General features: G+C 36.0%; 1 protein-coding gene across 1 annotated transcript in view; it reads left to right on the forward strand.

The window, feature by feature from the left end:
• The first annotated feature begins 1,382 nt into the window (after positions 1 to 1,382).
• LOC123877523 (lachesin-like) overlaps positions 1,383 to 18,988 on the forward strand; it is a 126,941-nt gene continuing 109,335 nt past the window's right edge. Inside the window, exon 1 of the mRNA XM_045924327.1 lies at positions 1,383 to 2,158. Coding sequence (XP_045780283.1) covers positions 1,996 to 2,158 — 163 coding nt within the window. The 5' untranslated portion in view covers positions 1,383 to 1,995. The remainder of the gene's footprint in view (positions 2,159 to 18,988) is intronic.

Here is an 18,988-nt window from a genome sequence, read left to right on the forward strand (position 1 = left end):
TGCGACTGCGGGCGATAGGCCATCGCAACTTGGTGTAACGCGACGCACGGGACGCATTCGGCACCAAGGACCCGGCACTATGCTGCCAATTCAATTTCTTGCTGACCATATTGCTAGTATCGCTTGCTGTATCATAAAATTCTTATTACCATTCCATTCCACACATATTTTGCATTTATTCGTTCCTTGCTTTGAATGTTTTTTTTTATTTGACTGAAACTAGCTAGACAAAATTCGTTCATCAATAACTTAATTTCACTTTATACTTTTTTACACAAAGATTAGGTTGGCGAAAGGGCATTAAAGAGGGTTGCCATGTACATGAAAAAACTTGGTTCAAGGTTCTCGCACAAAGTAGCGTAAGGAGACATACTCGTACCACCGGGTCTCTGGACTGTGCTGCTAATAGCTGTTCCATCTGCGGCCCTAAGTATCAAGCTTCTATCGGCTTAATATGCAGTTTAAACAGATGGCAGTGTCGACTAGTCTTCGCATAAATTGACTGTTATTAAATAATAATTGCAATTCTTGACAAATACCTATAGCTTACAAATAGATAGATATCGTAAGAATTTTTACAAATATGAGTAGATATTGTTCGCGGTCGACATGCCAATCGGGGTTTGAGGTGAGTTGTGAAGGGCCAAAAAAATTAACGATATCGATTACCCGGCATGTGATGTAATCTCACTAGAGAATTGCCATCTCTACCTGTCGCGAATAATAGGATACCTATATATTATTATTTTAGTGTAGGTATAAACTATCGTGAGTAATATCCACTATAATATTTTTTTAGTAAATTAGTAGTTGCCGTATACGGATTCGTAGCTTTCAAGTAGAGAGATCTACGCCAACTCCAACCATCCTATTTTTTAAAAAGTCATTTAGTAGTTGTCCTCTACGAATTCGTAGCTTTTCGTAGTACTTAGAGAGCTACGACAAGTCCTACCATCCTATTTTCTTATAGTAAAACTTTTCTAATTGTCCTCTACGGATCGTAGCTTTTACGTAGAGAGATCTACGAAAACTCCGACCATCCTATTTTCTTTTGTCACCCGATTGCGGCAAAGCAAAAAGGAAAGATTTTAGCAGTCTATTTATTAATATAGTAGTAGTCCTCTACGCATCCGTAGCTTTTACGTAGAGAGATCTACGACAACTCTTCCACATTTGTCTAATACGTTCACGTATCATTCATCCGATAGGTTCGAAACTTTGTACAGTTGGTGTTGGCACTTATACCATCGACGTACAAACTACAAAGTGCGCTAGTCGTATTGCAACGCATGTCGGGCATAAGCTAATGCAAAAATATGTTATATAATATGGATCAACTTTCAAAAATGCCCTTAATATTTAAATTTAAGATTCAAAAAGTTTACGCAAAGTTTGAATAGGGCTGGAGTTTTCCAAATTAGTGCGAAGGGACGTAAAGAAGAACGCAGAAAAGGTTTTGAGCGTTATCTTAATCGTTAAGCTTTTAAAACATATTTATCTAGCTAGCAATAACTTATCAGACGCCTAATTACAGCCGCGAAACCACCTGTCCGCTAACATCACTGTACATAGGCCTTCGCATATACTTCGGTGCGTCTTACGCGCGGGCCCTCCCCCGCGGCGCCATTGGCCACAGAGGCCGCTGCGCGCGCAGTGGCCCTCCTCACGCTCGGGTGTGAGACGATGGGACTCCGCAGGAGCCGGTCGTGGCCGCAATGTGGACCCGCGGACAGTGCTGTCGCGACCACGCTGCCACATCGTCGTCACTCGGTGCACATTCCACACGCTCGACGCGCTCGAACTATAAAACTGCAACCGTAAACAGACAACCCTAAACTTTTTTAAGTTGTAGCGATAGTTTAAAATTAGTATAATTCGCCTATTTTTTACTTTGCGAATATGAATCTGTAATTAAATACCTTTTAAATATTAATATAATTATAGATTAGTGTTTTATTTTAAAAGTTTGACTGGAGTTAGATTTGGTGATGTGCGATGGCTAAGCGTCAGGCGTTAAAAGGCTGGGGAGTTTTGCACTGCGCGCGTCTGGTGCTTCCGCTGTGCGCATGCGCGTGCGCACTGGTGGCCGTCGCCGCGGACGCGCACGCCGACGTTGACACCTCTACCGGCAACGGAGACAATACACTTACCAATTCAGGTAGGTTACTTATTAAATAATTATTTTTTGATTCATCTCAGTAGAATCTGCTTTCCGAACTGATCGGTGGTAGAGTCTTTACATATCATGAATTGTACAGGCAGGTCCTACATGAAATAAATAAATTCATTTCATTGTTAACTTAATAGAAATAAAAAGTTTTTTGATAGGTACCTACAAATAAACTTTTACGAGAGCTTTTGCATGTCAAAAGAATCTCTACCACTAGTTCGGAGTGTTCTTCCTACCGAGAAGAACCAGCCAGAAACTCAGCGGTGGCTCTTTTCAAAGATTTTTATACTTAAGTTGAAGAATGCGTATAAAAAAACGAATTAAGTATTCCATTGAATTATCTCCTATGGCATAAGCACGTAAAACGATTGATCTTCTTGCTGGCTTAACAATGTGACTTCTAGAAAGAGAGCTGGTGGAAGGAAGTACTACTTGGTAAAACCTAAAATGTTTGGATTCAGGAGTTCTCCACTGAGCAGCAAGCAGTTATTTAGTTTTAGGGTTACCTGATGTATTTCGTACTGCCTTATTAGTAGGTATGCCATTGTAGAAGCTATACATTAAGTTGAAAATCATCGTGAAATAGATTTATTTACGTGCCACTATTAAGGATAAAAATAATAAAAATAGTGATAAAAATGTTTGTTAATTGTCAGCTAAATATTTTTATCAATGTTTTAAGTGAAAAAAAAAAAAACATAAATAAGTACGTAATTAGTACAAGAGGCCAATATTAAAAGATAAATATTATAAATCCCAAACGTTACAATATATTGATGGAAGGCAAGGCTTTTAAGAGGGCTCTCTCCGTCACTCGTTTCATACAATCGTAGTTCCAATTTCATTTGAATATTAAGCAACCAAAGTCCATGAAATTTTGCAGACATATTCTAGAAACTAATATCTGTGTCTGTGGTGTTTTAGATTTTTCTAAAAATATGTAGTTTTAAAATTACAGGAGCTCAAAGATTTGTATGTAAATTTTTAAGACCGCGTAACTTTGAAACCGAATATTTTAACTGAAATCTGGAAAACCACAGACATAGATATTAGTTTCTAGAATATGTCTGCAAAATTTCATGGACTTTGGTTGCTTAATATTCAAATGAAATTGGAACTACGATTGTATGAAACGACTGACGGAGAGAGCCCTGTTAAGTAAAAATATAGCGAGTTCTAGCGGCGGTGGTTTGAATACATAAATAATATAATCTTTAAAAGATTTTATTGCTTTCGAATCTACCATAAACTGCCAGGTCTAGTTTTTTTATTTAAAAAAGTTAGTAAAATATAAAATATCAATCCCTTTCTATATTAGTGATCCATCCTCTGAATAAAATTAACAAAAATATCCTCTTTTTCTAGAAAAATGCAACAAGATAGGTATTATCAACATTATACCTAGATATTTACGTTTTACATTAAATCCAGAGATGTAAGCTAACTTTGTACCTTTTATCAAAATCGGTTTAAGGGATGGACCATAAAAACCTAGCAGACAAACAGATACATTTTCGCATTTAGGTATAGTATGGATTTATTAAACTTACTTACATATTATAATATAATATAGGTATGTTTTTATTATTTTAAAACAATTATACTTTAAAATTTGTTTAATTTTGCGAATATAATTCATACACGTTTGGGATTGCCTTATATAGGATAGGTATATTTGCCTGCAGAGGCCTTCTCTAGCTCCCGTCACTGTGGTGCGCTAACTACGCCAATTTGGTCGAACTGCGGTCTTCCCATCGTTCGTACGGTCTGCTTCTATTCCTTTTTCCATCTCGTGGATAGGTACCAGTTCGTAACACTTTTGCCCCACTTGTCTTGTCCGTCTCTTGGGGGTAGACTTGACTATGCCCATTTTTGTGTATCTATCTTATTTAAAATGTCTTTTACTTTTGTTTTGTTTCTAATAAACTGGTAATGTATACATCAGTCTTTGATCCTCACTCCAATCGTTTGCATTGCTCTCTGATATTTTAGTAACTTCTTTCTGTGATTTACATCAGAGCTGACAATCTTGGCTTTACTGTTGTCGTTTATTTTCCTTGGGTTATCCGTGTAGGTCTCATCATCTAGGTACCATTTTATTACTGCTGATATTGATTTATACTTTCTTTGTAGTGTTAGTTCATTTTACTGAATTTTGTAAGTGGACTAACCTGGAAAGTAGTTTTTAGTAAACCCTAGTGGGTGTTTACCAGAAAAAACCCAATCCTAATGTTTTGCGGAACTAAATGACCATCTAAGCGTGTTTTGTATCGCTTTTCATCCAATTAGGTACGTTATGAATAGAAGCGGGTTATCTTACCACATAACATTGTTGATATTAACCATAGACATACGAATTTTCGCTTCGCTCAAAGACTGACAAAGCGTTGGAGCGAGAGGTAGTCAGATAAGACCCACTGCCGCGAGCGAAAGCGAGATAGCGAAACAAGATGCCAATAAGTCATTGTTTACGTGAGTAACGGGCCGTAAGAGTTCGGCCTGTTCCAAGTCGAGGTGATTTTTTGCATTTACTAAATAATTTTACGATTAAAACGTAAAATCTATGTCTTGCCACCATGGTGTCTTGTTCAGTGAGCGAATGTGACGTTACAAGACGTTATAATCCGCGTAAATACACGTTTCACAGGTAATTACTGATTATTTATACTAATTGTTTATAATCATTATTTCATCATTTGTTGTTTGAAAATTAGGCAAAATAGCTATTGGAAGCTTAGATGGTAGGTTTCCCTTAAGACTTATCATCAAATTACATTGCCAAATGAAGAATTTTTGGATATTTTGTGTAAAATTTAAAAACGTTTGTTAACGATAGGGATTGACAAAGTAATGACGTCACAAGTATCGATAGTCGATAATCGTGTCTACCGGTAGGTTTGATGTGATAGGTTTCATGTGATGTATGTAAAATACAATATAAAACACTAGGTACTTTCCAATAAAAGAAAAGAACGAAATAAATATTTTCACTAATTTTTATTTTATTTAGCGTGACTTAGATTTCATATACAGGGTTAAGGGTAACCCGTACATTACTGTATTTAAGTGCTTATCGGGAGGTCATTAGCTATGAATTGAGCGCCATATATACTATTTATTTTTATTAACTTGTCACTTAGGCATTATATCAGAGTGTTATTGTAATAATCAAATTGAATTTACTTGCACCCTTTAAAAAAATAAAGTTGGAAAACCAACAAATTCCGGTAATTTATATGAAAATCCCAAAAATTGCTCTATTTCTCAAAAAAAGATTTTTTTAAAGCGTCTTTTAATAGTTTTCTATCGAAATATCAATAAAAAATGTTATAAGGGGTTAAAATAACTATAAGTATCTCAGAATTCATTAATAAATTATTTATATAAAATATTAAAGTCATTTCATTAATAAATAATAATCTGTTACCTAGCTTTAGCTTTGTTACTATTTGTGTATTTGAAATGTATTTGATTTTTTAAGATTATAAGATGCTTTTTACTTCACTTCGTTAAACTAACTCATTAGTGTCCTATGATTTCGCCAGTAAGACTATCGATAATACAAATGCTAAAGTCAGGACAACTCTATTTCACGCACACATTAACGTTTCATTTTTTGTAACACCGTTAAGCTGTCACTGTTAGTCTTGTGTATGTCTATGATATTAACTGACATAGGGTACCTTTGATAAAAGCGTATGAAGTTAATTTTTGTTATCACTGTTTTTCTGATCATGACTAATAGGGAAAAAATAAGCAACCTAACGTTTGCATATTCTATGGGCTTCATACTCGTACCTTCGATTGGCATGGTCTATTAACCAAACCGGTGAAATGTTATTTTTTTTTTAAATTATTAATTAGTCATATTCTGGACTGAAATGTTTTAGGCAACTCATATGCGATGTATTTATTGACATGTTAAATTGAATATAAAATATTTTTCTACCATTAGCCAGCTCGGTGAATGTCGTTGTATAGCTGGATCCTATACTACGTTCTCAGGTCGAGCCAAAAATTGTTAGTCATTGGATTTTTCTATTATGAAATTACTACTGAACATTACTATTATTATGAATTATTACTGAACAGTACTAGCCCGGAGTTAGGAAGTTAGCGGTGTTTCACCCCCGTGCCTCGGGAAGCACGTATAGCCGGTGTCGGTCCTGCACCTGATATCTCTCTGGTCGTGTCATATATTTGTCCCATCGGGCTATGCCAGTGAGGGAATAGAGAGTAGGTACACCTGCGTTTGCGCACTCACTCGTGCACTATATCTCCCGCGCAGTTGGCCAAAATTCGATCTGGAGAGCAGAAGCCGACACATACCTACCTAGTCAATTATCAGGTATTTTGCGATCCAATGCAATTGATCAAACTGTTTTTTACTGTTGTATGATGGATTATGATCTTAGAATTTTGATCGTGGAATTGGCACCTAATATTGGGAATCAGTGAGAAAACAGGTCCAGGAAAAAAGGAAAGCAGAAATAAACGGGCTGGCATTTTACCAATCATTAGGAGAGCCTGGATCCCCGTACATAAACATTATTATGGTTATGTAACTGAAAAATACGAATAAAACTTGCATAAACCCGCTGGCCGTTCTCCAATAAATTCGTTCAAAAGTACCTGGTGCTATACCTACGTGCATATCTATAACGGTATAACCTATATTCGGTATGCATTTACATTCGAAGGATTATTAGGAAATTGAATTTTGGATGGTCATTCCCCGGCGTAGAGTAATAACCTTATGGCGTAGAGAAGTTATGGTTATTTTACTTTTGGTATTTTAGTAGTCATTCATTTCATAATAAATATGATGTTAGTTTTTGAATCATCGTTCGTCAACATCTATGTTGTTTTTTAAGGACTCTTTGATTTTCAGAGAAAAAAGTATCCCATCCCATCCCTGGGATGCAAGCTATCTTTGTACTCGTCAAAAACATTTAAGCAGATGGGCCGTGAAAGGCTAGACTAGAAGATAGAAGACAGATTCGCTTTTGCATTGCTGTTTATTATTTACGTTTGCATTCACGATTATTAGTAGTAGGTAGGTATAAATTATGTATCTTATTGTAAAAATATGTAAAGTTGTAAAAAAATATTATTTTAGTCTTAAATATAAATCTGAACCTAAATATAACAACATATCTTTGAACTAAAATAGTACAACCTTATTTTTTCCAGCATGTAAGCTTCTCCATTCATAATACCTTTCCTATTGTTTTTGTTGGATTATTGGTTAAAAATAATGATATTGTAGGAACATTATCATTTTAGAATGATGTACATTCTAATATTGTGATATTAATTGATTTGTAGATATTTTATTAGGTAGGTAAGTAAAAATAACTTAAATATTTTGTAAGTACTTCAAAATAACAATAGGTAATGACAAGTGTAAATTAAAAATTTATAACACCCCCGACAAGTGAAGGTTACAGTAACTGGAAAAGAGCTGATAACTTTCAAACTAGTAAACCGATTTTTTTGGATTATAGCTAAGAACACTCGATCAAGCCACCTTTCAAACAAAAAAAAACTAAATTAAAATCGGTTCTTTAGTTTAGGAGCTATGATGCCACAGACAGATACACAGATACACACGTCAAACCTATAACACCCCTCTTTTTGGGTCGGGGGTTAAAAATATTACAACAATGGCAGGTGTAGGTATAGCGGGTGTGCGATTCCATTTTATAAAATCAGTAAGTGCTGTTCTGTTTGGTGGCCATTCTAAATATTACCATACTAATTGTGTGATAACACCGCGCATGAGTATTCGCGCAGTTTTGTATTTGCTTTGAACAGTAATAATGACTGTGTGGTAATATTTTTGTCGCCCGAGTGTGAACAAAATGTTTTTTAAAAATAGTTTTAGTAGCGGTGTAATAAAAACCATTTTATGAGCTAATACTGTATTGAAATTCAATTATAAAAATGATATTAGGTACCTACCTAAATCCACAAGGTAAATAATAAGCTGTCACACAGTTTTATATAAGCGCTGTTCAGAATATTTCAAGAAACAGTGACGGTTGAAGGATATCACAGTATTCCTCCATTATTTCATTAATTTGGCTGGTGGGCGGTGACGAAATTGAACAACTCCTACCGAATTTCCACGTTCGCGTTGTAAGAAACAAATTATTTTGTAAGTAAGTATGTAAGTAACCAGATACACAACATATTTACTTTTTAGGGTTTCGTACCCGAGGCTACCAACGGGACCCTTTTACTGAGCCTCCGCTATCCGTCTGTCTGTCTGGCACGCTTCATGAAATAGATACAGCGCGTATCTATTTCATGAAACGTAATAGGTAGAGATTTGAAATATTCACAGAGTGTGCATTTCTTTTGCCGCTATAACAAATAAAAAAAAACCAAGATGATGAATTTCAAAATGCAATGCCACCATTCAATTTTTTTTTACAACTTTTTATATCTATTTCTGACCGCAATTTAATGGTACTTAATCATCCAAAATTTTATTCTACTACTTTTATCCAACTTTTATACAACTACTACTGTACTGGCTTCGCGAGATGCGTTTTACTTTATATTCGTTCACGAATTCTGTCCTCTAATACGAAAATCTTGATCAGGACTTAAGAGGGGTTTCTCCGTCACTCGCTTCATACAAACGTAGTTCCAATTTCGAAGAAATTTTGCAGACATATTCAAGAAACTAATATCTATGGTTTTCCAGATTTCTGTTAAAATATTCGGTTTCAAAGTTACGCGATCTTAAAAATTTACATATTCATCTTTGAGCCCCTGTAATTTTTAAACTACATATTTTTAGAAAAATCTAAAACACCACAGGGACAGATATTAGTTTCTAAAATATGTCTGCAAATTTCATGGACATTGGTTGCTTAATATTCAAATGAAATTAGAACTACGATTGTATGGAGTAAGTGACGGAGAGAGCCCTGTTAACGAAAATTAAACAGAACCAAGAACCACGCTAGTCAATCAATAATTAAAAAATATTAAGTATTTGTTTGTGTTGTCTTGTAAAGGATTTCTTTGTGTTGGTTGAAGGTTGTTTAATCATAAAGTCGTCTACTTGTCATTATTACACGATCTACTCACGAGAGTAGACTTTCTCTGTAGGAACATTACATTCCACCATAATATTATATTTTGTTAGGTTGGTACTTTCATGGTAACCTAAAAAAAGAACCGAATTTATCAACGTAGTAATATATTCCGCTTCCTTTTGGATAAAATAAGAGTCTAAATTACATACTTAGTAGGTATTTGGACAGTATTGGTAAGCTGGATATCAGAGCATACACGGTCATGTCAGTAATTCGGCTAGTCATAAATTACGCGTTTAACTGAATTACGCGCGCTAAAAGCATTCCACGAGTGCCGACTGCGAACCATTTTCATTCCCTAGGACCTCTCGCGTCCGATATATTATAGGCATTCGACGCACTTCCCAAATGAGCTTTGAATCAATGAAATTTAATTAACGACTCGCTTGCCATCAACTTGTCACTTTGCTGTTGCATTATCCCATGATCATATTCTCAAAATCACAATAATACAAGAGCTATGTCATAATAATTAATAATATACTAAAGATACCGCCAAACTCTTGCGTTGAAAAGTGTCATCTAAATAATCTTTAATGGACTAACAGCCCGCGAGGGTCAGACCTTCATTGTTGTATAAAAGCTAAAAGTTTGTCTGCGTGTTGTTCCTAAAACGGTGAGGAACGATCAGCGACTTCATAGTCGCTGATCGTGTGTAGTGGGAGATAAAGTCATGTAAAAAAGGTGTAAAAATCTATATATTCATAAAATTCAAGAAATAAAAATATATTCTGCTAGACACCCTTAAAAATTTAAAGTGTCTGGCAGGGGGTCGCCACGACTCTAAGTGTCTGGCATGAAGTGATTTCTAATACATAAAATTCAATATATAAAATAACTCATTTAAAAACCCCCGACACAAAAACCTCTATAAGAAAACTAGAAAAGAGCTGATAACTTTCAAACGGCTGAACCGATTTTCTACGATTATAGCTAAGAACCACTTTCGATAAAGCCACCTTTCAAACAAAAAAAATTAAATTAAAATCGGTTCATTCGTTTCGGAGCTACGATGCCACAGACAGATACACAGATACACACGTCAATCTTATAACACCCCTCTTTTTGGGTCGGGGGTTAAAAATAGTTTTAGTACTAGTAGTAGTAGTAGCTTTGTAGTCCTTGTTAGACAACGCTATCGACCACCTAGAATTTGCTCTCCAACCTTTCATTACAATATTTATGCATTATCACTATAATATTGGCATACGATATTATAGCAGAAAATGGAGTTGCAAAGTTAAAATAATTCAACAAGCCAAAGTTGACTTCTACAAGGAACTTTCTCAATGCAATTATTCTATAGGTAACGGCTTTCCATACAAGTTCTTCGGCGGAACCGATAACAACGTAATTAATTAATCAAGATTTCACCTCGCCTAATATGAACTATGATTGTAGCCGCCGAACAATGGGGGCGAAGGCATAGTGGAATCAAAGTTGTTGAAGTTAAATCACGACGTGCCTACATTTGTAGAGTTCCTTTGTTACGGAGCCAAGTAATGAAAGCGCTAGCTGATAATAATTTACGAACAGCAGAAGTGTCGCTGTTTAATGGCGAAAATGGGGTTCGAGGAGCATTCCAGCGCGCGAGCGGGCGTCGAGTGACAACCGCGTCGACAGCAAACTAAAATAATTATCATCATTGTCCTGGCCACTGCGAACGCTTTAATTGTTCATTTACATTTGCAGCGATGATACCAGTTCCGAACTATTTCGCCCGGCTTTCATTTTACACCGTCCGCGTCCGCTTCGTTCCCGTGTTATAGTCGACGCTTAATGGTCTGAAAAATGGAAATGAATTGCTACATCTACAATGTCAATGTTGCGTGGCTCGTGATATAGGCGGCTTAGTCCTCATACGGGCGCTAGAACTGATTTATCGTCTCTCATTAATAAAACGAAAGTATTTTTTATTAGATGACAAGTTGTCATGTCATGACTGCTATTTCAGCTGATGAAAGTGGTGATGCTGATGAGTGTGGAGAGTGTTGATGAATTCAGGTTACAATTTTGTGTGCGATAGGTCAATATATTATGATAAATAGGTTTTGTTTATTGTGTTGAATTTGCCAACAAAAGGCTCTCAAAGAGTTGGTATATGAAGTGTAACCTTATCTTTTTTTTAATATAGATATTAAAATGGTTTATTAATAAGGCTAAAAATCAGATGACACGAGAAGTGGTATTTACTAGCTACGAGAGTCCTCTAAGTTCAATCATATACCTATACCTACTATGAGTATGGTAGCTACGACTGTGCGGAATGTGGGACGAGGAAATCTGAAAATTTGGACGTGTACGTGCATCTGCCAAGCCGCAGTGATGCAGTGTGGTAAGTTAGGTTTGAGACTTTGTCATTCACTTAACAGAGCTCTCTCCGTCACTTACTCCATACAATCGTAGTTCCCATTTCATTTGAATATTAAGCAACCAAAGTCCATGAAATTTTGCAGACATAGTCTAGAAACTAATATCTGTGTCTGTGGTGTTTTAGATTTTTCTAAAAATATGTAGTTTTAAAATTACAGGGGCTCAAAGATTTGTATTTTTCTTTAAAAAAAGGCCCAACTTTGTGCTCGTTTTTCTAGACAACGAAGCAATTTAATGAAATTTGGAAAAACTACAGACCTAGAAAATTTAATGAATATTATGTAGTAAAAAAATTATCGTTATATATTTTATATTGTTATAATTATGTGGGAACTACGAAAACCAGAAATTACACCCAGAAATCTTGAAAATTTCGTGCTGTCTCGATTTGTGCAAGCGGGGTGGTGAAGTGCGGGGGACGACACGTGAAACTGACAGAAACGGACAGTCTAAACACACGGGCCACATTTAGACTGCACCCGACTCCAAACTTGTCGATAGGTCTAACTAAATACATTTCAACTTGCGTTAGACGTATGCGTTACCTACTCAGACGTTGCCTGTAGATAAAAATATGTCTCATGTTTGCTGGCAATAGCGTATGCATCAAACCCTGCAAGTTGCAACTCTCTTGCAACCTATTCCTCACGCAATACGCACAGCTTTAATATTATAATTTTTGACAATGTATACTATATGTAATGCCATATCACAGGTCACTCTCTGATTTATTGCTAACAATTTACTTCAAAATGCAAAGAAATCTAAGTGTGTTGAATTCACACTGCCCAATACCAGGACCTTAAATGACATAAATTCATTGATAAATAATCATATGTTGAAAATAAAGGAGAACCCCGTGTTTCTCGGTATAATGTTAGATGCAAAGCTTCTATGGAACACCCACATATCAACACTTGATGGTAAACTCAGCTCTGCTGCTTACACTGTTAGAAAAATTCGACAGGTACTGACGTGGAAACTGCAAAAATTGTATATTTTGCCTATTTTCACTGTATTATGTCTTACGGACTCTTGCTATGAGATAAAGCGGTAGATATTGAGAAAAAAATGTATTACAGAAAAGGACAGGACGTGCAATTTATAATTTAAAACCGCGCGCTGCCATACAATAAAAATATAAGGAAATAAGTACCTTATCTATTATCTTATAGTAGCTTCTAAATATATTTACAACTAGCTAATGCCCGCAGCTTCGCTCGCGTGGATTTAGGTTTTTAAAAATCCCGATCCTTTCATTTCCCAGAACAAAAGTTGCCTCTCCGTAATAGCCCGTCCCCGGGATGCAACTTGTTTCTGTATCACGTAAGAATATTTAAACGGATTATCCTTTTCAAATCCCGAGGGATCACCAGGATTTAGGAATGCAATTTCTTACAGCATCAGGGTTGAGGTCAACGACAAAGTGTTTACTTGGTATAGATACCTTCAATATCAATTAATAATCGACACTTTTTAAATCCCATTAGCTTTAGTAGTCAGGTCCCCTGCAACATCAGGATTGAGGAGTTGGAATCCAAATTTTTTATTGAACAATGTCGCAAACTTTCTTTATCGATTAAAAAAACTACCCAAAATTACGCAGTTAGGTTACCTGCCAAATTTCATGGTTTTGAGTCAACGGGAAGTACCCTAGAGGTTTTCTTGACACACACGACAGACAGAGAGATAGACAACAAAGTGATCCTATAAGAGTTCCGTTTTTCATTTTGAGGTACGAAACCCTAGAAAACGTAGGAACGGCATTCCGAACCAGTGGTAAATTTTTCTGACCATCCAAAAACACTTTGAAGTTTACCTAAAAGTTTACAGGAATAAAAATTTATCATTGTATTCCATTCCATTTCATTCTATTCCATTCTGTTCAAAGATAAATAGATAATAAAAATATTTGTCACCGAAACAATAATTTACGATACATCGACCAATATCAATTTTACTGATGACAATCTGACTATTACCAAAGTGAACGACTACTATAATATCTATTATATACGACTAACATAATATGTATTATAAATTGTGTGCCGTTTGCATTCTCACTAGGTTCTCATTAAGTTTGTTTTATTTGGTTAAACTTTCTGGCATTTATATTGTTATGACGTTTAATTGGCAAACAGTCTGTTTATTGGCTGAAACTCAAAAATTCAGCCAATCACAACAAAGAAAATATTGTAATAATGATTGATGCAGCTTTCTGTAATTGAAAACAAAATATTTGACATTAACTTGAATGTGACAGTGTTTTCCGAATAGGGTTGCCAGAGGCCCCGTATTTTACTGGTTACCCCGTATGTCAGGATAGAGAAACCGGTAATTATGAAAATAAAATACGGGGCAAATAAAACTAAATATTTTTAGGGTTCCGTAACTCAAAAGCAAAAAGAACTCTTATAGGATCACTTCGTTGTCTATCAGTCTGTCTGTCTTTCCGTCTGTCCGTCTGTCCATCTGTCCTTCTATCCGTCTGTCATGTGTTCATGAACAAATATTAGTATTTTCAATTTTCAAAGTAAGATAACTACATATATCAAGTGGGTTATCATATGAAAGGGCTTTACCTGTTCATTCTAAAACAGATTTTTATTTATTTTTATGCATATTTTTTTTAATGCATAACAGTTTTTGATTTCTCGTGTAAAATGTCGAAAAAAATACCCGAATCGGAACCCTCGGTGCGTGAGTCTGACTCGCACTTGGCTGGCGAAACCGAACACTGACGTTATGTCCAGTAGAAAGAATATTTTCCTTTTGCGGCAATGCGTAGCCGAAACCCACTCGATATTGATCATGGTCGTAGCCAAGGCGGCGGGGCTTGGTTTGACATCCTCAAACCAAGCCCCGCCGCCTTGGCTAGCCTTTTTTTATACAAGTTAGCCCGTGACTTTAATCTTTTCTAGTGGTAAGTGATGATGCAGTCTAATTTCTTGGCCGTTAGGGCCATACTAACCATATAACTAGCCATGACCGAAGCCTCCCACCAGACCAGAAATTTAGAAATGGCGACTGCGCCTGGGAAGCCGTCAAAAACCTAAGCCTAAAATAATACTTACACTATTTCTTGCATTTGCTTACCAATTTTTTTTTGGAAATATATCAAACATTTCGCGCTCACTTCACTCGCGCTTTGAATTTGTATTACTTGGTGTAAGCCCCGCAATTTCGTTTGCATGAATTTAGAGTTTTAAAAATTCCGTGGGGGATTTTCCGGGCTAAAAAGTTTATGTCTGGGATGCAAGTTACCTCTGAATAGTAAGTACCAAAATTTTGGTAAAGAAGATGGGCCGTGAAAGGGTAACAAATAGATAGGCAAATAGATATACTGTCGTATTTGTAATATTAGTATGGATAGGGAGCTTTAAAAATAAAATCTTGCTATGGCTAAACTCGTTTCCCTTTCACTTTAATTCTTTCTGTAATTGAACCAAAAACACTTACGCTCACTGCGCTCGCGCTTTTTTATTGTTGTATTTTATCTCACTGTCAAATTGAAAGGCGAAATTCCACTAACCAGGTAATTAGCCCATAAAGTTGAGCGAATGTTATTTTCCTCATGACAGGATTCAGTTCCGGCCCTGATAAAACCTCTCCCGAAATCGATTCCTGGCTACGGCCATAGTATTGATACTGTGAAGGTGGAATTACAAGTTAAATGTAAATTTAAGTTAAAATGCAAAGATTGTATGCATGAAATGTATAACATTTTGCTTTACAAAACTAGAGTTTTTAAAAGCTATTTAAATAAATAAATCTTTTATTTAAAATCACATTGCAAACACAGTTCACCAATCAAGACACGGCAACATACAGAGAAAAAATACAAAACTTACAAATAAACTGAAATATCTAAATAGGCTTTCCATGCATTTCAGAGAGAACCACCGCCTATTTCTTCAAATACTTCAAATTTTTAAATTTCTTCAAATCTAAACCCCGTATTTTTGATGGTGGTAGCCTGTAAATCAAAAAGAGGCAGGTGGCAACCCTACTTGCCACATGACATTACAGAATGAAAAATTGTTTTCATTACTCGGTAAGCCTACTGCCATAGTTTCACAGAAAGTGTGACGGTAGTTGTGACCTCTGATTGGTCGACTCTCTTTCACTATTTGCTAAAATTGATGATTGCAACAACAATTTTTTCTTTTTTGTAATCAAAAACAGAACACGGACGTCATACAGGTTGACTAATTGCAATCATTTCTGACCGGCTAACATTGTTCCGCTAGTGGCTCAAACTCACTGTCGCAGCAAGAACATGGTAAATTCAGCCAATCACAGCAATTAGAATTGGTTATCACAAATGCACCGATCTAGGAACCGAGAATACACGAACCAGGGCAGATAGAGATGAGAACAATAATATCATACGTAGGAAATCGACGGGGGATCGTTGACAATGATCCTCTGCTTGCGAGCAAAACCTGCCACATAAAGATGTAGTCGTTTCTGGATGTTCGTACTGTGGGAACTTAGCGTAACTAATAAAGGGCAAGTGGTATTACAAAACGAAATAACAGAAACTCGCGGAGTTCTCCCGCGGCATTAATTTGTATCAAGAATTTGTAGAGATTTAGCTTGAGCCGAGAGTGTTCATCGCAGCCGGCGAGCGTTAACACTTATTAAGGGGGTGCATCCCTGCGACAGATGTAGGGGAGGACCCGCCATTTGCGTAATGTCAGGAATGGTTACACTCGATTTAATAAAACTCCGACAACATTTCATTCTGAAGAATTTTAGAGTCAATTCGTTTTAAAGGCCACCGTAGCATAACGAAAAAAAACCGTAAGCCGAAACGTGACTGGAATACATTGCCACGGCTTGGATTTCTTATCGATGGCAATTGAGACGAGTAGGTACTTATGGCTTTTCGAGTGGCTCGGCTTCGTTTAATTTGTTGTTTCAGCGTGGAATTTTTATTAACGTTTCCCCTCACTTTACATTTTTGGGACGATTTGTCGTTGAAAGTCAAAGTGCGGAAGGAGTCTCTATTTCGTTTCTGTTACTTTTCACATTGAATTTGTTATGAATCATTATTATGATTGTTCTGTACATGTGTTTGATATACTTAATATGTATACATATGTACATACTCGCACGTAGGTACTCCTATCGTAAGCAATGGCCAACTGGTTTGAATTCTGCGGTCAACATGTATTTCAATCGAGTTGGATGGAATGCTAGCGTATAAGTGAACAAATTATATTATAATATTATGCATATGATAATAGTATATAATAGTTGATATGGATTTAAATGCTTCAACATTTTATTCGAAATGCGTTTTCTCGATGAAAATTTTAGAAAGTTTGAAAATGTATCCGAGAATGTAAAGTTTTTCGCGTCGCAGCGTTTTGAGTCTCGTATAGAAAATAAGATAGATATCAGAAATAAATATATCGTAAAAGAATCATAAATTTTCTTTAATGGTGGCTTGAAAACGGTCGGTCTTCACCGGAAAACCTACGTACCTTTCTAAAAATATGTTTAAGTATAAAGTATGTTTGTGTTTCAAAACTCATTTAATTATCTAGCTCATTGCAAAGCTGAGCCTAAATAAACACTTTGATCATAATCACGTACACTACTCGCAAGTCTATCCCCTGAACCCATCACTTGCTATTCCAACGACACTAGTTACTTATCTACCGATATGTATGCAACTACATTTTCCTGGAATGTCATTTATCTGCGTGGAATTATATCTTTATCCAAATTTTACTTGCAAATATAATCACATTATGTCCAAGCTCCTGTATTAGCTTTGTGACAGGGTTCAGAAATTAATAGCAACGCAGAGCGTGCGTCGATCGGAAAACACAAGGGGACCACTCAGCAGATGCTTATCTACACTCGCACTCGCACTCGCTCGCTACAATTCTGCCTCTCGTTGGGAGTGTGTGATTGCAGGAAATTATTGTTGGCTTGCAGGTTTATCGTCTACTAGTTATCACACATATTGTAGATAAGATAAGAACGTTATGGAATATGGGTGTTCTGTGACGCTGATTCTTGACTTTTCCTAAGTTTTAGGATTCCGTACCTCAAAAGGTAAAATGGAATCCTTGTAGAATCACTTTTCTGTCTGCCTGTCAGTCTGTCTGTCTGGTCGTCCGTCCGTCCATTGTGTCTGTCAAGGAACCCTCGTCGCGCAAGTTCCACTCACACATGGCCGGTTTTTTTAACTAGGTTTTGCTTGCGACTTCGCGAAAATTTTGTCTTTAAAAATCCCGTGAAAATCTTTAATTCTCCTGAGATAAGAAGTAGCCTATGCCTCACTTTCTTTTAAAATATCCAATAGCCATGCAAAATCAAGTCGGTTCTTTTCTCCGTTGCTGAGTGGAAGAAGGACAAACCAACCTACACACTTTCGTCTTATTATTAAAATAAAAAAAGGAACTCAGCAAAGGCATGAACTGTAAATCTATTATAGCCATAGCAAAATTTAGTTCAAAAAAACTTTAAAGGAAAACGTGTAAAGACAAGCTTAACGGAATATTAGATTAAGCGCCATTTTGGCAAACTGAGATAACGATTTTCAAAAATTTCAAATTTATAGGTTAAAAGTACTAGGTTAAAATGGACTTAAAACATAGTTTATCATCCCAGAATCGATCTGCATTCAAATTTTTTTTTCAATTTTGTCGCTTAATTCGGTATTCCATAAATAGTCCAATTGTTTTTAATAATAAAGTGATAAAGAGGCAATACTTAAGTTACAAATAGGGCAGAAATAGCGTGAAATGTAATTTCAAATGTCTACTTAATAAGTAAAAGGGCATTGTCATAAAATCGGCAAAGGCAACATGTGGCATAAATATTAGATGCTAAATATAATTAATGATCGATTGCAGCGTGTCAGGAGTAGGGATCTGATAGAACCCTCCGCAAATCTTTACCGACACAAAATAGAAGTCCCTAGGGCACACCGTGCCTTTTAATTTGCAAGTATTAGGGGTGCGTTATTGTACTGCCGTTTTTATAGAAATACATAGCGAGCATGTTCTTCATTAAAAAAAATCGAATTCTTTTTGCAATGATTTGGAGGAGCACTCCAACAAGAATTTACACATTATGCACTACCTATTTATAATGTATATCATGATATTCCAATTAAATAATATTTTAAGTTATATGCATATAATAAAGATTTACGTCTACTTTATAAAAATCTTACATTTTAAAAGTAGGTAGGTAGGTACGTATCTACCAACTTACTCTGCATTTACTAAGTTTCCTTTTTCTAAATCTCCATTTCAGGGCTTCTGGTAGAAATCTTATAAAGGGTTCAGTTGTCCACGTGTTACCACTG

Source organism: Maniola jurtina, chromosome 2, assembly GCF_905333055.1.
Source record: "Maniola jurtina chromosome 2, ilManJurt1.1, whole genome shotgun sequence".
Lineage (NCBI taxonomy): Eukaryota > Metazoa > Arthropoda > Insecta > Lepidoptera > Nymphalidae > Maniola > Maniola jurtina.